Raw genomic sequence first — 22135 nt, forward strand, 5'->3', positions numbered from 1 at the left:
ACACCCAGCTAATTTTTGTGTTTTTTAGAGACAGGGTTTCACCATGTTTATTAACCCAGCTGGTCTCCAACTCATGACCTCAAGTAATCTGCCTGCCTCAGCTTCCCAAAGTGCTGAGAGACAGGACTAGCTGGATTTCCTAGGCTAGGAATTCCTAAGTCTAGCTGGGGAAGGTGACCTCACCCACCTTTAAACACAGGGCTAGTAACTCAGCTCACACCCAACCAATCAGGTAGTAAAGAGGGCTCACTAAAATACAAATTAGGCTAAAAGCAGGAGATAAAGAAATAGTCAAATCATATATCGCCCAAGAGCAAGGGGAGGGGACAATGATCGGGATATAAACCCAGGTATTTGAGCCGGATCAGGTAACCCGCTTTGGGTCCCCTCCCATTGTATGGGAGCTCTGTTTTCACTCTTCAGTCTTGCAACTGCACACTCTTCTGGTCCGTGTTTGTTACGGCTCAAGCCGAGCCGTCCACCACTGCTGTTTTTGAGGCCATTGCAGACCCACCATTGACTTCAACCTGTCCGGATCCGGCAGGGTGTCCACTATGCTCCTGATCCAGCGACGCGCCCATTGCCGCTCCTGATGGGGCTAAAGGCTCGCCACTGTTCCTGCAGGGTTAACTGCCCAGATTGGTCCTAATCGAGCTGAACACTAGACCCACAGCTTCTAATAGAGCTATAACACCCAGCGCATGGCCCAAGGTTCCATTCCTTGGAATCTGTGAGGCCAAGAACCCCAGGTGAGAGAACAAAAGGCTTGCCACCATCTTGGGAGTGGCCTGCCCTATCTTGGGAGCTCTAAGAACAAAGACCTGCCCATAACAGTGCTGGGATTACAGGCTTGAGCCACTGTACCTGGCCTACCTCCTTTTTCTAAAGTCCATCACTGTGTGTATGTATCCTAAACACCCAAATATGTAACCAAAGACTTTGTGAATGACCCTGCTCACCAAACAGCAATCTTGGAGGATCAGCAACTGTAGTTCTGACTGCAGCTGTCACTGGTGTAAATAAAACGAAACAATGAGCAAAATAGCACAAATTTAAAAATAAACCATCAGTGTGCTAATCAAACTGAAAGTCTTCCCAAAAGAGCCAAACATTTTAACATAACCCTTCCCACTCTCATAGTTGTTAATGTTACATAGTTGTTAATGTTACATAGTTGTTAATGTTACATAGTTGTTAATGTTAGGGAGTGAAAACTAAATGTCAATTGAAAAGGCAGTTTTAATTGGTTGCAGAAAATGAAAGGTTACTTCACTCAAAACAGTAAAAAACTCATTGTGGTAATTCCGAAGTGGAAAACGTTTATTCCTGCAAATGATCGGTGAGCTTGCTCTGAATTCCCTTGAATCCCAGCATAGTCCCCAAATAGACAGGCTTGCCTCACCCCACAGAGGATATGACCCTGAAAAATTGACTATGAAGAAATATTGAATATGAAGTCATTCAGAATCCACAAGGGGGCCGGGCATGGTGGCTCATGCCTGTAATCCCAGCACTTTGGGAGGCTGAGGTGGGTGATCACTTGAGGTCAGTTCGAGACCAGCCTGGCCAACACGGTGATAACCTCATCTCTACTAAAAATACAAAAATTAGCTGGGCATGGTGGCGTGTGCCTAAAGTCCAGGTAGGAGAGTTGCAGAACCCAGGAGGCAGAGGTTGCAGTGAGTTGAGATGGCACCATTGCACTCCAGCCTAGGTGACACGGTGAGACTGTCTCAAAAAAAAGAAAAGAAAAATCCACAAGGGTTTTAAAGGAAGGTTTTACTGGAAAAAAAAAAGTCCACAAGGGGAACTGGTTAATCAAAGAAACCACACAGTTGATTTATTTCCATGAATTCAAAGCCTTTGAATGATGTGAACACTTACTCCCCATTTCTTTCTTACATTGTTACAAAAAAATTTACATAACAGAGTTTTCTTAAAGTGGCATTTTGTTGGTTATTATACTGATGATACATATTAACACTTTGTATTGAAGTATCATAAAAATCACAGGGCATTACAAATTTTTGATAAGAAGTAGTAATAGTATCCTCTTTTAACAACTGGAGGCTCCCAGGCATACTCTTCGGAGAGAAATTATTAATTTTATATTTTCATTTATATGTTGATGATAATCTTGTTTTTACCAGTTATAAAAACAAAGCTTTTTCTTTGTTGTGATAATGTGCACTAAGACTTAGTTTCTTGAGCTAATGCTAAATAAAATGAGATCAATAGGAATATTCCAGGAGGTCGTGAGAAGTTTTTAGAAAGGATGGCATCTACATATATCTGGAGCTCTGAAAAATGTTGGAGAGTATGACCTGGGACTGAAACTGTGGAACACATATCCAGTGTCACAGGCTCTGAGAGCAGAGTTTGCTCTAGGACCTGGAATGAGTGATGGAGAAATGTTTTAAACAAACAAATAGGCCAGGCACAGTGGCTCACATCTGTAATCCTAGCACTTTGGGAGGCCGAGGTGGGCAGATCGCTTTAGCTCAGGAATTTGAGACTAGCCTGGGCAACATGGCGAAACCCCACCTCTCTATAAAAACAAACAAAACAGGCCGAGCATGGTGGCTCATGCCTATAATCCCAGCACTTTGGGAGGTCGGGGCAGGTGGATCACTTGAGGTCAGGAGGTCAAGACCAGCCTGGGCAACATGGTGAAACCCCATGTCTACTAAAAAATACAAAACTTAGCTGGGCGTGGGGCCACATGCTTGTAATCCCAGCTACTCACACTTGAACCCAGGAGGCAGAAGTTACAGTGAGCTGAGATTGCGCCACTGCACTCTAGACTCTGCGTCTCCAACAAACAAATAAAAAAACAACTGTGGGAGGATTCCTAGGTTTACTGCACTCCAGTTTAATGCTTGTACAGTACTCACACTTATAGCTCAGGAGTTTTCAAGGGCTGACCCACCCATTTTCTGCCACATGCAGTCAGCCCCAAGGCCTCATCTGTACCCAAAGACCTGTGGACAATAACTGCCCCAACAACAACAACAACAAAAACTCGAAGCCTCTGACAGAGGAAACGTACTCCAGAGTCACCGTGAGCTGTCGCTGTCCCTCTTCCTGACCACCAAGCCCAGCCTGGACAGCCTGCTTTCCCGCCCTGGCTTGAGGCTGGCTCACTCCTGGATCTCTCCCCAGTCCTGCTTTCCCACTGGTGCCTCTAAGACCCCAGTGTGGGGTCCGCACCTCATCTCCCTGACACGAACAGGTATTGGTCCTCAAACACAGAAACACACTCTTAGCTTGGTTTCTGCTCTAGTTTGGTATTTCTACTTTTGAACTTTGTTTAGTGTTCCTTTCTAAAACCTAACCACTGGATCCAAGCCAGGGTTGTAGAGTGTCCACTCTGAGTCTGCTATTTTTCCCCAAGTGTCCCCTCAGCAAACAGCAGGCTCTGCTTTATCCTGGTGGGGGATGGGTACGCCGTCTTCTCCAGCTACAAGACAGCAGAGTGGGTCTCCTGGAGGTTCTCCTCCAGCTTCATCCCCAGGTTGTCAATCCCAATGCTGGTGACTGGAGGCACGCTGCTTTCAGCCGGCTCGGCCGTGCGAGTCGGGGTGGAGCAGTACAGGATAAACCCCACCATGATGACGGTGAAGGACAGGATGTAGAGTCCTGAAAACTAGAAGAGAAGAACAGGTAGTGAATTGTGCCCCTCACATATACATCTCTGCTGTTGGCTTTTGCCAACTGTGCTTTGAGAATTACCTTCTCATAATCTTTTTCTTTTCTTTTTCTTTTTCTGTTTTTTTTAAGACAGGGTCTCACTCTGTGGCCCAGGCTGGATGGAGTGCAGTGGTGCGATCTCAGCTCACTGCAACCTCTGCCTCCCAGGCTCCAGTGATCCTCCCGCCTCAACCTCCAGAGTAGCTGAGACCACAGGCACTCACCACCACACCTGGCCAATTTTTGTGTTTTCTGTAGAGACGGGGTTTTTCCATGTTGCCCAGGCTGGTCTCGAACACCTGAGCTCAAGCAATCCACCCGCCTCAGGCTCCCAAAGTGTGGGGGATTACAGGCATGAGCCACCATGCCTGGCCTCATGATCTTTTTTCTGAAAGTTGCCTAAAGAGATGCTAATGCACAAAACCTTCCTTTGTATGCTGGTGAATGATGGGACTCTGCCAACAGCACCCGGCACATAAGCTACCTGGATCCTTGGATCTTTAGGAGAAATGGATCTTTGCTTTTCTCTGTCATAACCCAGCTATACCCCACTCTGCATATAATCCCACTTAGTGGAGAAAATAAAAGGTCATCATGGATACCACAGAGAGCCCCATTCAGACCCTAGACACAGCCTACAATAGTGGTATGAAACAGAGGAACATAAGACTATGATGAAATGTGGAAGTACAGAAGTGGCATCTGCTCTACAGCCTCTCAATGTGTGCTATTCAATGAAATTCATTTTGCTAAAATGTAATACATTATCTTGTCTCTGTAGGCAAGTATTACATAGTAAAATTTATGGTGGACTGAGCAGATTCAGAATTTTAGAGCTAGAAAGAGTCTAAGATACCAGAAGAATCCGAAGCCCAAAGAGAGGTGACTGGTGTAAGGTCTAGTGAGGACAATCACAGGGAACAGAGCCCTGTGAGAGGCATCTCATAGGCTCTCTGTTCCTAGAAGGACCAAATAGAGCAGAAGCCCATTCTGACAGACATTTTTACAAGTATGGATGGAGTTTTTGGTGACCTTCCCTAACTTTCCCCTTCCTAAGACTGAAAACCACCACCCAGAGCAAAATGCAATGAGGACAGAACACGAATTCATTGGGTATACATATGGAAAAATGATATACCCCAAAAGTCTAAATAAATTCTATTAAGAACTTTGTATATTTCCTCTTCTTTCAGCTGAAAATCCATACAAAAGTTTAAGTATTAAAGAAATCAGTCTGTATTTTTTTCTTTTTTTCTTTTTTAAATAGAGTCTAACTCTGTCTCCCAGGCTGGAGTGCAATGGTGCAATCTCGGCTCACTGCAACCTCTGTCTCCTGGGTTCAAGTGATTCTTCTGCCTCACCCTCCCGAGTAGCTGGGACTACAAGCACTCACCACCATGCCTGGCTAAGTTTTGTATTTTTGGTAGAGATGGGGTTTCACCATGTTAGCCAGGCTGGTCTCAAACTCCTGAACTAAAGTGACCCACCCACCTCGGTCTCCCAAAGTGCTGGGATTACAGGTGTGAGCCACTTGCGCCCAGCCTGAAGTTGGTATTTTGAAAGGTAATCATGCTGTCCCATAAAGTGTTCACTGTTACCTGTGAACAAACCTATATAACTTGTTCAAAATCTGTTATATTTGGTTTGGTGGCTTTTAAATGTTCAGAAGAAAAACTATTATGTCTCTCTTAAGAAGGCAGGTGATTAAATTGAGTCACTTTTATTAGCATGGAGAGACTAATAAAGAGATTGAGTAAGTCTCCTGAACTAGAGGTGCTTACTTTTTTGTCTTGTAAAATTCTTTGTGTCTGGATCTATGCAGGAAGTTTCTTACAGTTACTTTATTCAGCAAATATTCACTCAAGATCAATTTCAGGAGAGGCAGAGTGCTTAAGGTCTGACATGGATGAGTGTAAAAAATTCTGAGCCTCTTTTTCAACTGTCTGCTTCAAAAAATTAGAGTCAAAGTTAAACACAGTTTTTAAAACTTGTAGTATATTAAGCTTACAATCTGCCTTTAAAACCTACTTCTTGGCCAGGCTCAGTGGCTCATGCCCTGTAGTCCCAGCACTCTGGGAGGCCAAGGCGAGTGGATTACCTGAGGTCAGGAGTTCGAGACCAGCCTGGCCAACATGGTGAAACCCCGTCTCTACTAAAAATACACAAATCAGCCGGGTTTGTTAGCAGGTGACTGTAATCCTAGCTACTCGAGAGGCTGAAGCACAAGAATCGCTTGAACCCAGAACGCAGGGGTTGCAGTGAGCTGAGATCACACCACTGTACTCCAGCCTGGGCGACAGAGTGAGACTCTGTCACAAACAAAACAAAAAAACTGCTTCTAAAGTGCTAGGTGTCTTCATTATGCTCTGAGTTTTTTCTACCTCTGTAATTTATTCTGAAGATTTCAGAAGACCTGCTCTTTGCTCTATAAGTCTTGAAACATTTGACCAAAAATAGTAAAAATCTGATCTAAGAATGAACTATTAGACATTCAGGGACAAAGGAACACAAAATAACTGGAAAGGAATTTATCAACTGCATGCTCCGATTCTGAGAATAGCGAAGTTATGTGGCCGAAAAATGACATAAGAAAGGGATTTTTTCATTTTAAAGTTAAAAGCAGTTGAAGCTATAGCCAGCCACCAACTGGCCTGCAACTGCTATATAGAAACACCAGCACTCCTAGTGATGGCCAGATGAAATGCAGCCACAGCATCACAGAAAAACAAGGCTGACATTGTAGTCCATGACAATTTAGCTCTCAGAAAAAAAATCTGGGCCCATCATGATGACTTCTCTGATTCACTTTGACTTTATTTATTTATCTTACTTTTTTTATTTTTTTTAAGATGGAGTCTCACCCTGTCACCCAGGCTGGAGTGCAATGGCATGATCTCGGCTCACTGCAACCTCCACCTCCCGGGTTCAAGCAATTCTCCTGCTGGGACTACAGATGCGTGCCACCACGCCCAGCTAATTTTTGTATTTTTAGTAGAGATGGGGTTTCATCATGTTGGCCAGGATGGTCTCAATCTCCTGACCTTGTGCTCCACTCGCCTTGGCCTCCCAAAGTGCAGGTGTGACCCACTGTGCCCAGCACACTTTGGCTTTTTTTTTTTTTTTTTGAGACAGTCTTGCTCTGTTGCCCAGGCTGGAGTACAGTGGCGTGATCTTGGCTCACTGCAAGCTCTGCCTCCTGGGTTCATGCCATTCTCCTGCCTCAGCCTCCTGAGCAGCTGGGATTACAGGTATGTGCCACCACGCCCGGCTAATTTTTTGTATTTTTAGTAGAGATAGGGTTTCACCATGTTAGCCAGGATGGTCTCGATCTCCTGACCTCATCATCCACCCACCTCAGCCTCCCAAAGTGCTGGGATTACAGGCATGAGCCACCGTGCCAGGCCTGGCTTTTTTTAAAATGATGGTATCAATAAGCTACAAACATTCCTTCGGTCTTAGTTCAGGTATACCTTAACCAGCAAGTCTGCAAAGATAACAGCTGGTTTCTTGACATGTAACCTTGCAATGCAAAAAGGTTTACATTCCTTAAGTAGAAATTTCTGAGAATCCACTGAGCTTAATGTATCAATAATTCAGTTAAGTGTTGTGAGTTCATGGTTGACTTCTGGGAATAGCATAAATAAGGATTTGTCTGGATACAAAATTTTACAATGACAAAGAAATATAGTTGATAGCCTCTACTGAAACTAAAACTATCAGGTAATGGCCAACATCCTAACTATCTGCTCAAATGACTGTGAGGAAAATAGGAAGCAGGTCAATAATCCTTTACTGAAGGCACGCTGAGAGAAGACAGGTCTCGCTCTGTCAGCCAGGCTGGAGTGCAGTGGTGGTGTCAGATGATGACTCACTGCAGCCTCAACCTCCCTGGGCCCAAGTGATCCTCCCACTTCAGCCTCTCTCTCCAGTAGCTGGGACTACAGGTACACACTACCATGTCTGGCTAATTATTTTTGTATTTTTTTTTTTTTGTAGAGATGGGGGTTTTGCCATGTTGTCCAGGCTGAAAAGAGATATTTCTAAAGCAGGGGTTCTCAAAGTATAATCCAAAATCCTAAAACCTAAAACGCTGGGGAGGAATCGATACAGTCAAAGCTATTATTACTTTTTTTTTTTTTTTGAGACAGAGTTTTGCTCCTGTTACCCAGGCTGGAGTGCAATGGTGCAATCTCGGCTCACTGCAACCTCTGCCTCCCAGGTTCAAGCGATTCTCCTGCCTCAGCCTCCCGAGTACCTGGGATTACAGGCATGGGCCACCACGCCCTGCTAATTTTTGTACTTTTAGTGGGGGGGGGGGGGGGGGGGGGTTTCACCATGTTGGCCATGGCTGGTCTCGAACTCTTGACCTCAGGTGATTCACTCACCTCAGCCTCCCAAAGTGCTGGGATTATTGGCATAAGCCATCAATGCCTGGCCCTCAAAATTATCATTACCATAATACTAAAATGCTATATGCCCTTTTCACTTTTATCATCTTGCAAATGCACAATGAAATGTTCTAGAAGCTATATGACATGTGATATCACAAGGCAGAAGGAAGAAGCAGAGGTGAGAATCCAGGTGTTTTCTAGTAAGCCACACAGTAAAGAGATTTTTAAAATATAAATCAATGACATTCTTCTATTTTTTTATTTTGAAAAATACATTTTTTCATAAAAATGTTAACATGATGAATTTATTATTTTCTTAATGAATTAATAAGTATTTTTTAATTTATCCGTTTTCATTTATAATATGGTAAATAATAGGTACAAATGACTGGGGTTCCGAATTTTTAAGCATTTAAAAGGGGCTTCAGATTTTAAAAAGAATGATCAGCAAGCCCTGGATCTAAGAAAAAAAAAGATGAGAACTGCTAAACTGCTGCCCTAGGAATTTTCCAAGTAGCTGTGAAGTTGAAAAAAAAATCTATATACTTGGTTCTCTCTGATTATGAGACTTTAACATGATGTAATCATAAGCTTGAGATTCTCATCTTAACAATGAAATTAAGGTGGAAAGTGCAGTGGTAAGAAGCCTGGACTGATAGAAGACTGACAACTAAGACTTAGTAGTGGTTTTACCACTAACCAGCTGCTAAGGGTAAGTCACTGAGCTGCACATCACCTCCCCAGGCCTTTGTTCCTCCATGTCTAAAATAAATGGCTCCACCAGGTATTAGTGGCTCATGCCTATAATCCCAGCACTTAGGGAGGCCGAGGCGGGCAGATCACCTGAGGTCAGGAGTTCAAGACCAGCCTGGCCAACATGGTGAAACCCCATCTCTAGGAAAATACAAAAATTAGCTGGGCATGATGGAGGGTGCCTGTAATCCCAGCTACTCAGGAGGCTGAGGTAGGAGAATCGTTTGAACCCGGGAGACAGAGGTTGCAGTGAGCCAAGATCACACCATTGCACTCCAGCCTGGGCAATAGAGTAAGACTCCATCTCAAATAAATAAAATAAATAAATAATAAAATAAAATGAATGGCTCAATCAGTTCTCAAGGAAAGGTGTATCAGACTCTCTGAGGATGTTATTTTTTCAAACTTCATATTTGCTCTCTTGCTTCCCCTGGAGATACTGATATATTCCCTCCCACCCCACCTGCCTTGAGAATTAGTGCATGTAATAGGACCCACTGCTGATGGCAGCAGGTTACGCTTGTAAAGGCTGTGATGATGTGGATAGAAAAAGTCTGAAAAACCACTGGACTGAATTACCTTTAAGATATAAAATTACGGCCGGGTGAGGTGGCTCAAGCCTGTAATCCCAGCACTTTGGGAGGCCGAGACGGGCGGATCACGAGGTCAGGAGATCGAGACCATCCTGGCTAACCTGGTGAAACCCCGTCTCTACTAAAAAATACAAAAAACTAGCCGGGCGAGGTGGCGGGTGCCTGTAGTCCCAGCTACTCGGGAGGCTGAGGCAGGAGAATGGCGTAAACCCGGGAGGCGGAGCTTGCAGTGAGCTGAGATCCGGCCACTGCACTCCAGGCTGGGCGACAGAGCGAGACTCTGTCTCAAAAAAAAGAAAAAAAGATATAAAATTACTATCAAAGACAGAACCATCCCAATTATGCATGCATGATAAGCTGGCCATCTCTCTTTCCTTTCCATCAGGTACTCCAGACTTTTTGTCTGTGTACCAAGGCAAAAAGAATGAATGAAAAAGTTCCTAGTGCTCAGGCTAAGTTACACTGTCCCTCAAGGTCAACAGCATCTTTGGGTCAGCTTATCACCTGGCAACATGCGTCAACAATTCCATAAGCTAGTGCCCTGGGCCATATCATCGAAGGTGAAATCCATGTATTTCATTTTTTTTTTTTTTTTTTTTGAGATGGAGTCTCGCTCTGTCGCCCAGGCTGGAGTGCAGTGGCGCAATCTTGGCTCACTGCAAGCTCCGCCTCCTGGGTTCATGCCATTCTCCTGCCTCAGCCTCTGGAGTAGCTGGGACTACAGGCACCTGCCACCACGCCCGGCTAATTTTTTGTATTTTTAGTAGAGATGGGGTTTCACCGTGTTAGCCAGGATGGTCTCGATCTCTTGACTTTGTGATCCACCCACCTCAGCCTCCCAAAGTGCCAGGATTACAGGTGTGAGCCACCGCGCCCGGCCGTATTTCACTCTTTAGAATAAACCTAGAAGGGCAATTCTTATGTGAACCCATTTTCTAATTCAGTAGTAGTAAAGGGAGGCCTGACCAATGAAATTCTTGCCAAGAGGGTGAGAAGGTTTTATTTTTTGATCTAGAGTCTTGAAGAAACCTGCTGCGTTTTTTGGATCCAAGCAAGTATTCTTATTTGAACGTGCTCTATTTGTTTACCTTATAGCCAAACAGAAAGAGTCCAACGAAAAGGCTGTAGAGGTCCGCTGTCAGGATGCCTAGGTTGACGGAAGTGGCACTAGTGACTTTAATCACCAATGGCATGAAGCTATAAAGGCAAAACATACACAGGGCAAATGCCACAAACAGCAGGGCTGTGGAAAAAAACATGGAATATTGAATATTAGGGCAAGAAATCATAAGACAAAGGAGTTTGAGGCTTGGCTGCCATATAAAACTCCCTAATCCTTTAGCGTATTATCTACAAAGCCTCTTGTTAACAGTTGGCATTGCAAATGAGACCACAAAGCTCTCTGGAAAAAAGAATATTAACAAGTTGTGATGTAGATAAAGGACCTCAAAAGTCCAACAAGGTATTGGATGATCAAGGTCAGAAAATCCTGCTTATAGTGTGACTGAGTCCATTGCTCTTACCACCCCTTGCTATGCACCCTGCCAGGACACAGTGATGCCTGCAATAAAAGGCCAGTAAAGGAAGAATCAACATCTCGTGTCAAGAAAAATCATTATCTTTTCTTCGCTTTTGTTTGGTTGGACATGATTCATATAACTGGATTCAGAATAAAGTATCTTTAAAGACATCAAAGACAGTTATTAGGTCCACTGTATTTTGCTCATCTCATTAAATTAAGTGCTCCAAGGCAGCACAACATAATTATCCTCTTTAGGACAGTGCTTGCCATGTGGATGTTGACTACATTAGCAATTATCTCTGCTTTGCAACCACTTTAATCTTATCCCATACGCAGCACACACACACACACACACACACACACACACACACACACACACACACACACACACACACACTTTCTGGCAATCTAAGTTATTTTTATTTTTTTCGAGACGGAGTCTCACACTGTTGCCCAGGCTGGAGTGCAGTGGCGCAATCTCAGCGCACTGCAACCTCCGCCTCCCAGGTTGAAGTGATTCTCCTGCCTCAGCCTCCCGGGTAGCTGAGAGTACAGGCGCCTGCCACCATGCCCGGATTTTTTTTTTTTTTTGTATTTTTAGTAGAGACGGGGGTTCTCCATGTTGGCCAGGCTGGTCTCGAACTCCTGACCTCAGGTGATCCGCCCATCTTGGCCTCTCAAAGTGCTGGGATTACAGGTGTGGGCCACCACGCCCAGCCCACAATCTAAGTTATTTAATGAAATTAAATTATCAAGCATGGTAGACAATCTTCAATGACACCTATGTAATATTTAACTTTTCCCCACCCCATCATTAAACCTGGTTAAAAATCTTTTCTGACTTTCCCATCACCACTTTCTTTTCCTTTATTTATTTATGAAGATGCCTAGGAATATCAGATGACAGGAGCAATGGGAGGTGAGGGAGATTTCACACCATTGACAATTCAGGTTAATGCTTCACAAATTATATCAAGCAGATAACCTTCGCAAGAAATCTGAGGACCCAAGATACAGGTCTACTTGAAAGCTGGTTTGACCAAAGGTCAATCTCCAGTCTTGTTCAGGATCCCTAGTAACCAAAGGCTATTCCTGCAGGTAAAGATTAAGAATTAACTTTTATGGAAGTTTATCTACCAATTTTCAGAGAAAGCTCTGAAAGTTAACCACTATAGCTGATATGTATTAAATCACTCTGGGATTTTACAAAGGTGTCTAAATATTAAAATAGAGCACAATATAATCCTCTAGATGTTCATTTGTTAGTTAAAGGAAAGAATGCTGACTAAAAGGATTTCTTTCTTTACATACCAATTTTCCAGTCCCAGTGAATGCTGGCAATATCCTTATATTCCACAATCAATCTGAGATTAAAACAAGAGGTCACAGAGAGGTCCACATACTAATTTTCACTATTTTATAAGCATTTTAGTCACTATACTTCAGCTAAAGTGCGGAATTACACGGACTTTTGAATTTGTCTTAGAATATAAAAATAACTATCTTCAATAAAAATGACAATAAAACCAAAGGTGCTCTGCAATAATAGTCAAGTATAGGAGAGAAATGTGATATTATGCTTTGTTTTTGAATAAGCTTAGGAAGTTAATGTGTTAATATTTTCTGGAAATAACTAAAAAAGAAAACTCCTTACTGGTAAATGCCTCTACCACATGCTCATCAGGAATCCTAAGCAACACACATGTTTAAGAAAATAGGAAGTAATTCCTGATATTTTAACAATCCTCTAATAGACACTCAGCAAGTTATTAGGTAATGGCAAAACCACAATTACTCTTGCATCCACCTAATACTAATTTCAGATGTGAATTTGGGACAAATAAATAATGAATATTAGTAGTTATCATCTATAATATATTTGCTTATTTTGTTTTTAGAAAAAATTGTAGAATCTTACAGCTGTATACCACTGATAATTGTTCCAAACAGGCCCACCATTCCTAAAAATTCCTGTCTGCTCAGCTTCTTCACGATGTATTCCTCACAAACATTCGAAATGGCATAGAGGGAAGCCCCAAGAAGGACCAAGATGTCGCCAATCAATACATCACTCCCTGCAGGAAGATAAGCCACAAAAAGCAAAACACTGTCAACAGGTGAACCTCTACAGCATGCCTCCAGGCGGTCATCTGACTCGTGTTCATTTAAATGACGCTAAGGAAGAAGAAACTGGTTACTAGAAGTTTATGTGTGAGAGTGTGTGTGTGTGTGTGTGTGCGCGCGCGCGCACGCATGTGTTTGAGACAGTCTTGCTCTGTCACTCAGGCTGGAGTGCGGAGTGCAGTGGCTCAGTCTCGGCTCACTGCAACCTACACCTCCGGGTTCAAGTGATTCTCCTGCCTCAGCCTCCCGCGTAGCTGGGATTATAGGCACCCTCTGTCAGGTCTGGCTGATTTTTGTATTTGCACTGGTCTTGAACTCCTGAACTCAAGTGATCCGCTCACCTTGGCCTCCCAAAGTACTGGGATTACAGGTGTGAGTGACTGTGCCTGGCCTAATTTTTGTATTTTTGGTAGAGACGGAGGGTTCATCATGTTGGCCAGGCTGGTCTCGAACTCCTGACCTCAGGTGATCTACCCACCTTGGCCTTCCAAAACGCGGGATACAGGTGTGAGCCACCGCACCCAACCTGGTTACTAGATGTTTAAAGTCTCTTCTTTAAACTTTCTGGTTCTCTTCTCACTTTCTGGTTCAATTCTGCTGTGATTTTTCATAATTTAACTCCTCAGAAGTCTAACAGGCTAGAAATTGACGGTATATATTATAATGTAAGGCCTCAGAAAATGATTCCATGACATGACAAATTAACGGAGTTCACTGAAGAGTTGGGTCAATTTGAAAAATGGGAACCTGCTTTCAAAGTAATTTTCCCTCTCAATCCAAGGAGACACTTAACTCACTTGTAGATTGGGTGAATCATAGACCTTAATTAGATTTTATAGTATCAACTGTAATTTTCTCTCTCAATCCAAGGAGACATTTAACTCACTTGAAGCTTGGATGAATTAATAGAGCTTAATTACATTTTATACTATCAACTGAATTCAACACAAAGTGAGGCAAAGTGTTCTCACCTACACAGTGACTTAAAAAGAAATACTCCAGTGAACAAGTTTCTTCGTTGATTAAATAAAAAAAGAAAAAAAGAATTGACAGTAGGTTTTCCAGTAACCAATCTTAAATGTATGAGACAAAAGATGATTGCAAATATATAAAGAAACTTTGCTCTCAAGAGACAAACAAAACTATTTAATGCAACAAAAAGGAAGAAAAACTGTAGGCTGGTAGGAACATACAGATTGTTTTGTGGAGGTAGTTACAAAATACCAGATACAAGTAAATCTAAAAATATAATTTCAAATGTAGTTAACCAGAATGTATTTTCTGCTTTTTACTATAAAAAGATATAGTTTGCAGAATAAAAGTGAAAACATAAACAAAATTCTGTGACTGAAGCACAAACATGTGACATCATCTTACCTGAATTGTCTTCCCTCCCTGCTAGTATGTCTGCACCAACCATGGTTCCTACACCCAACAGACAGACAGCCACAGCAATGAAGTGGATCACTCTGTATCTTGCATAAAGAATAAACCACGACAGAGCCATCAACACAGGAATCCCAAAGCAATCCAAAAGCTGCATGGAAAGAGAATCAACAGTTTAAAACATATCTCTCATTAGCTAAAAGATGGGTAATTAAAAAATAATAGGAGTCAGTATTTATAATAGGAGTCAGTATTTATTGAGCATTTATTATTGCCAGCCCTATACTAAGAGCTTTACCTGGATTCACTCATGTAATCCTCACAACAACTCTATGAGACTGAAATTACAATCCAATTTTATACATGAGAAAATGAAGGTACGGAGAGGTGAAATGAGTTGCCATAGTTAAAAATGGGATGACAGCTGGGCACAGTGGCTCAGGCCTGTAACCTTAGCACTTTGGGAGGCTGTGGTGGCCAAATTGCTTGAGCCCAGAAGTTCGAGATCAGCCTGGGCAACATGGTGAAACGCTGTCTCTACAAAAAAAAAAAAAAAAATAGTTGGGTGTGGTGTTGCACGCCTGTAGTCCCAGCTACTTGGGAGGCTAAGGTGAGAGGATCACTTGAGCCTGGGAGTTCAAGGCTGCAGTGAGCTGTGATGGTGCCACTGCACTCCAGCCTGTACAATACAGAGAGACCCTGTCTCAAAATAAATGAATAAATAAAATAATAAAATACAATGGAAGAGTCAGTTGCTGAACACAAGAATTCTGCTGAGGGCCTGTGCTCTTTACCTCTATGCTCCCACCTGTGTATATCTATTTTATCTTATCTATCTTATCTTATCTTATCTTATCTTATCTTATTTTATTTTATTTTATTTTATTTTTTTGAGATGGAGTCTCGCTCTGTCACCCAGGCTGGAGTGCAGTGGCACAATCTCGACTCACTGCAACCTCCCCCTCCTGGGTTCAAGCAATTCTTCCTGCCTCAGCCTCCTGAGGAGCTGGGATTACAGCCGTCTGCCACCACGCCCAGCTAATTTTTGTATTTTTTAGTAGAGATGGGGTTTCGTCATGTTGGCAAGGCTGGTCTCAAACTCCTGACCTCAGGTGATCTGCCTGCCTCGGCCTCCCAAAGTGCTGGGATTACAGGCATGAGCCACCATGCCTGGCCCTGTGTGTATCTTTAAGTTCGGTAGACAAACATTCCTTCCTGTATGCAACCATTTACTCAGCCAACAAATATTTGCTAAACACCTTGCATGTGTGAGACACTGTGAAAGCAGCTAGAAATAGAGGTGAACAGGACAGAGCAAGCTGTGCTCTCAGGAGCACACAAAGCTAGAAAGGACATGGAATAAATAATCACACCAGATATTTCACTGGAATTGGGCTAAGTGCTACAAAGAAGCACCGGTTACCATGAGAGAACAGACACCATCTCCCTGACAAAGCATCCAACCCCACCACGTGAGACACACTCATGCTCACGGCAAATATTCTTGCTCATCTTCCTCAGCTGCTTCTCCATCACCTGTTGATAATAGGTCCAGAAAACACTAGCTCTACACCTGATATTGCTCATCGGGAAGGCAGAGGGATTAAGCATGCCAAAATTATAGCAGGCCCAAAGTTGTTTGCAAGATAAAAGATAAAAAAGAGAGTGAATTCGCTCAATTCTTAACTTCACAAATTTAATGTGCATTCAAGGATAAAATATATTCAAGAGATTCTTGATGCATTCCAATGTATTTCTTTCAAGGAAGAAATATATTCCTTATACCAATAATAGTCCTGAAACTGCTGTTTTATTGCTCACCCTGTTGTTTCAAACCTTGTCCCTGATTCTCTCCCTATCTGGTGAGTCTTGAACAAGACAGGCCCCTAATCTCCAGCAGCCCATTCAATCCTGTCCACAGTTGTTTACTGATTGCCTTTCACTGCAGTAGCATCAGTGGAGTGCGACGCATCATGTGTCGGAATGGCATCTTGCCTTGTTATTTACTCCAGCTGCAGAACTCTAATCTCCTAAGTGCTTTATTGAGCCTGCCTGAATAACAAAACATTAGACGATGCAATGATAATACCCTGTCCCTGAAGACACCAGCAGAATCCAGCCATATGGCTTAACAAAATCTCAACTACATTCCTTAAACAAAAAAAGTAGAAAAAGACATTCTAAGAACTACCACAGAAGATTCCCTTATCCTTGTGTCTTAAAATCAAACTTAAATTTGCTCTGTCTTTAACAATTTTTGTTGGGCAATGAGGGAGCTGCCTATGTCATGGTCAGAGCTCCAGAGACCTCAGGTCCCAGCCCCACACTGACCAGCTAGATGTGTGGTCCCCAGCCAGTCACTCTCCAAGTCAAAATATAAAATAAAAAGATCAGATGAAATGATCACACAGGTTCCCTCCGACTCTAACATTCCATGACTTCTCATCTGATATCTATCACCTTCAGACATGTGAACCTTTTCAAAATGCATTCTTGGTGGCCGGGAGTGGTGGCTCATGCCTGTAATCCCAGCACTATGGGGGCCAAGGCAGGAAGATCACTTGAGGTCAGGAGTTTGAGACCAGCCTGGCCAACATGGCAAAACCTTATTATCTACTCAAAATACAAAAAAAATTAGCTGGGCGTGGTGGCACATGCCTGTAATCCCAGCTACTTAGGAGGCCGAGGCTGCAGTGAACCAAGATTACCCCACTGCACTCCAGCGGGGCGACAGAAGGAGACTCCATCTAAAAAAAAAAAAAAAGCCAGGTGTAGTGGCGCATGCCTGTAATCCCAGCTGCTCAGGAGGTAAAGGCAGGAGAATCACTTGAACCTGGGAGGCGGAGGCTGCAGTGAGCCGAGATCATGCCATTGTGCTCCAGCCTGGGTGAGAGAGCAAGACTCCTCCTCAGAAAAAAAAAAAAAAAGTATTCTTGGTGATGGATGTCTTCTCTGATTGTTTCAGTTCTAAGAGTATCAATTTAATTTTTAAAAATTATTGTATAGTCACAGTAAGCAGGGTACTAAGACAGACCCTGCCACGTGGTTAGTATAAAAATGAGTTAGACCATATTAGAGGTACAATAGAGTATAGAAGAGAAAATGAAAATTGAATTAGCCTTTGACAATGAGGGGAGCAGGCTTCAAAAAGGACTGCATTCTAGGGAGAACAGAGCAGCACAGGAGAGAAGGAGCAGGCCATGAGTGGGAAATGGGTTGATGTGGCAGTAAAGTGGGAAGGGACATGAGCAGAAACCTAGGCCACATCATGATCTTCACGTGAACTATTCCATGACTGTTGGTAATTACAGAACCTTCTAAGGAATCCTTAAGAAGAAGGTTCAAAGACCACCTAATCCAAATTTCCATCCTTTTGGACTACCCAGGCCAGAGATTTACTCAGGTGGAGAACAAGCTTGAATCAGTCCTGTTACAGCCATCTCTGCTGCTGGAGAAAACATGACCTTGGCAGATGCCTTTTTTATAATATATTCCTCACTAGGGCCGTAAGTGCATGACTTTTAGCAACCAAATGCTTAGGTTTTTCTAAGAGGCTAGCGTGAAAGAAATTGTTTTCAATTTCTTTGAAATTGAAAGAAGGCATGAACTTCAGTCGCAAATATCCAACTGTAAGTGTTCTGTTTAACTGTGTTTAGGCTTTGCACCAATTCAAAACTTTTTATCATTATTAGAGATCAAAGTTCCTGGGAATTGTAATCAAGTAATTAAAATGTATGTGAGATTATGAGAGTAGATGTGACAAGAAAATGCCATTTTCTGCATACTTATGTATACTTCATTAACCAATGCTAAATAAAAGTGCACTTACTCCTATTAGTGATACTAGGTAACTTCATTATCATGCTTCATTCTCTAGGTAACTGCTGGGTTTAATTTTTGCGAAACCTTAGGTTCTTTGTGTGCCTCCTATGGTGTCTGTCTTAATAAATCATTTCCTCTCTCAGCTTTTTAACCCATACTGGTCAAAGTCCAAGAGGTTTGCTGAGAACAATGCTTAGCAAAATGTTACAGACAACAAAGTATTTAATATAAGGCACTCTGGCAATAACATTTAATGTAGGTTCACATTGGAAAAATACTGAGTTCTCAACAATCCTTATATTTTCTATGCAAAATAAGTCTAATTTCAATTTTTCCAGTCCCTAAAATTTAGAGTCAAGTAAGAACATCTCTGTATTTTGTATAGTGAGAAAGGGATATATCAAAAAGTTATAAACTTCAAATCCCACATCTGATACAAACTTTTTTTATTATTTAAGAAAACGAAAAAAAAAGTTATAAACTTATTAAACTGTGACCTCTAAACCTGGCATTTGAGTCTATCTCACTTTCACCTCCATTTATAAAACATTTTGTAGTTAGTAATGGTGAGTTAATGTTATGACACATCCCATAGTTTGCTAACATTAAGACAAATGAAATCAGTTGTCTTCAACTTTACAAAGTTGAAAACCTCTGCAATGTAGGAATGAATATTTTTCTTTCAATGCAGCAAGAATAAACCTAACAAAGAAACAGGGATGGGAGTTTTAACTCTGGCTACCACCTCTCCCAAAAATGTCTAATGGGTTTCTTCCAATGGTTCCTTTGTCATGAATATCTACTATGCTTGCAAAGCTCCAACCTTCCTATAGAACAAAGGTATATCTACTTTCGTATGCCATGTTTCAACAGCATATAAAACAGAACACATGTCAACACCACAGCATCAACTGCCAACTAAATATTTATGCTTATTGTGGTAGGAACTGCTCTGCCACAGCATTAGCAGTTTGGGGGCAGCTTAACTTGTATACATTTTCACTAATTCTAGGAAACATTACTCATTAGAGCATATGCTCTACTAGGAAACAGCACCCACTTGTGTTTAGGTTTTCTTCAACTGAACAGATTTTCAATAAAATTAGGTCAACACGTATGACTTCGTGTTCTCCTTTTGAAGCTATAAAATCCAAAGTAGTCAGAGGGCTCCCTCTTACCTGGACACTGGTTAGAGTTGTGTACTGGTAGGCTCTGACAATCATATAATTAGCTTCCACATCTGCTAGTCCCAGCAGGATGTACTTCCACCATTTTCTTTTCAAGATTACTAGAAGGTTATCACTGCCTGGTTGAAAGAAATCTGGGTCAGTACATGTTATTTGCAAATGATACCATACATGTTGATTTGAAGATAAAAGAGTACAAGCAAGAATTTCTTCTTCTTCTTCCTTCTTCTTTCTTCCTTCCTCTTCCTCTTCTTCTTCTTTCTTCTTTCTTCTTCTTCTTCTTCTTCTTCTTCTTCTTCTTCTTCTTCTTCTTCTTCTTCTTCTTCTTCTTCTTCTTCTTCTTGAGATAGGGTCTCATTCTGTTGCCCAGGCTGGAGTGCAGTGGCGCAATTTCAGCTAACTGCAACCTCTGCCTCCTGGGTTCAAGCCAGCCTCCCACCTCAGCCTCCTGAGTAGCTGGGACCACAGGCATACGCCACCATACGCAGCTAATTATTTTTGTATTTTTAGCAGAGATGGGGTCTCACCATGTTGCCCAGACTGGTCTCGAACTCCTGAGCTCAAGCGATCTGCCTGCCTCAGCTTCCCAAACTGCTGGGATTACAGGCGTGAGCTACCACGCCTGGCTATTGTGTATTTCCAACGTGGCCCCCTCCCAGTTTCCATTCTTCATAACCCAAACTCCTGCAACAGCTCACCAGAGTTAGATTTTTTTCTAGTATGAAACCCTAGTTAAAATGTCATCAGAGACCAAGTGTTCAATAAAAGCACCAGAATGAAAGTAAGAGAAAAGTGGTTAAATTTCCTTTCCTAGCTGGGCATGGTGGTGTGCACCTGTAACCCCAGCTACTCAGGAGGTTGAGGTAAGGGTGGAGGACAGCTGGAGCCCAAGAGTTCAAGACCAGCTGGGCTTACATAATGAGACTCCACCTCTTTAAGAAAAAAAAGCGGGGGAGGGCAGGGCGGGAGGAGAGCCTTAAGGAAAAGAGCTAATGCATGCTGGACTTAATACTTAGGTGATGGGTTGATAGCTTCAGCAAACCACCATGGCACATGTTTACCTATGTAACAAACCTGCACATTCTGCACATGTACCCCAGAACTTAAAATAAAAATAACTTTTTAAAAAATCCCTTTCCTATCATAACAGAAATACAATTTCTGGATATGAGCTTGCATGTCGCCATTTCTGACAAGCCACGGACTATCCTAGGAAATGAAATGTTTTCCTAGAAATTAATTGGTTATTTAACTTCTATCTATGGGCTTCTTCAAAGAAAAGTCTGCATGTGATCATTCTTTTGGAAGAGATGTGCTTTCAAGTGAAAAATAAGTCCACGATAAGTTTGAGAAAAGACTTAGTGGCACACTGAAGAAACATTTTATTCCCCCAAATTATATTTATCAAATTAATGGGATTCACTACTTTGGAGAATCTGGCATCACAGGAGATGCAGAGTTGGCACATATATGAGAAGGCTTTATGGCAAGGTAACTCAGAAATAAAAGCAGTAAGAATCATAACCAAATAATTATCAGTAAAATCCAATTAGCAGGAACATCTTGAAAACACATAAATAGGCCAGGTGCGGTGGCTCACACCTGTAATCCCAGCACTTTGGGAGGCCAAGGTGGGCAGATCACCTGAGGTCAGAAGTTTGAGACCAGCCTGGGCAACATGGAGAAACCCTGTCTCTATTAAAAATAAAAAAGTTAGCCAGACATGGTGGCAGGTGCCTGTAATTCCAGCTACTAGGGAGGCTGAGGCAAGAGAATCACTTGAATCTGGGAGGCAGAGGTTGCACTGAGCTGAGATTGTGCCACTGAGCCGAGATCATGCCATTGCATTCCAGCCTGGGCAACAAGAGCAAAACTCCGTCTCAGAAGAAAAAAAAAAAAAAAAAAAACACAGAATTAAGTCTTCCTAGCATCAAATGGCATAGGAAGTACCTAACAACCATCCCTTAGGGAGACTAACTGCACTGATATATTTGGGAGTCTCACCGAATTCCTAAAGGCCAATGCTTCCACAAAGAGCAAAGTATAGGGTTATTAACCATGTATAGTTCCACTCCCAGCTCTTTTTTTTTTTCTTCCTTTGGAGACAGGGTCTTGGTCTGTCATTTGGGCTTGAGTGCAGTGGTGCCATCTTGGCTCCCTGCAACCTCAGCCTCCTGGGATCAAGCCATCCTCCACCTCAGCCTCCCAAGTAGCTGGGACTACAGGGACATGCCATCATACCCAGGTAATTTTTATATTTTTTGTAGAGAAAGAGTTTCATTATGTTGCCCAGGCTGGTCTTGAACTCCGGGCCTCAGGTGATCCTCCCACCTCTAGCTGCCTAAGTGCTGGGGTTACAGGTGTGAGCCATCACACCCAGCCCTAAATTTCAATTAAAACCTTTAGATAGCTGGTGCATGGGATGAAATAAATTATCGTAATTTCCTGAATGTGCACAGTGCTGTCCTTCTTCACTGGATTAACTAACCTTTGCGAGGCTTTTTCTTCTGCTGTGTCAGCCACATGATTCAAAAGCAAGTAGTAAATTTAGAATCAGACCTTCCAACCCCTTTACAACGAAGGGTTAAACTCAAGTTTTAAAAAATAATGAAGCTGGACGGGCATCTGTAATCCCCACATTTCGGAAGGCCATGGCAGACAGATCAC

General features: G+C 42.4%; 1 protein-coding gene across 3 annotated transcripts in view; it reads right to left on the reverse strand.

The window, feature by feature from the left end:
- Nucleotides 1-1839: 1839 nt before the first annotated feature.
- Nucleotides 1840-22135, reverse strand: part of SLC35F2 (solute carrier family 35 member F2) — a 66258-nt gene continuing 45962 nt past the window's right edge. For 2 of the 3 annotated variants that reach the window (XM_030918817.1, XM_030918818.1), the window contains exons 4-9: nucleotides 19460-19587; nucleotides 14451-14610; nucleotides 12868-13024; nucleotides 12261-12313; nucleotides 10516-10670; nucleotides 3150-3646 (exon numbers count right to left, since the gene is read on the reverse strand). In XM_030918817.1, the coding sequence (XP_030774677.1) occupies nucleotides 3461-3646; nucleotides 10516-10670; nucleotides 12261-12313; nucleotides 12868-13024; nucleotides 14451-14610; nucleotides 19460-19587 (839 nt within the window). In that variant the 3' untranslated portion in view covers nucleotides 3150-3460. Of the gene's footprint in view, nucleotides 3647-10515; nucleotides 10671-12260; nucleotides 12314-12867; nucleotides 13025-14450; nucleotides 14611-19459; nucleotides 19588-22135 lie in introns of all 3 variants that reach the window. The other variant, XM_010360854.2, reaches the window with a different exon arrangement.

Source organism: Rhinopithecus roxellana, chromosome 15 (genome assembly GCF_007565055.1).
Source record: "Rhinopithecus roxellana isolate Shanxi Qingling chromosome 15, ASM756505v1, whole genome shotgun sequence".
Classification (NCBI taxonomy): Eukaryota; Metazoa; Chordata; class Mammalia; order Primates; family Cercopithecidae; genus Rhinopithecus; species Rhinopithecus roxellana.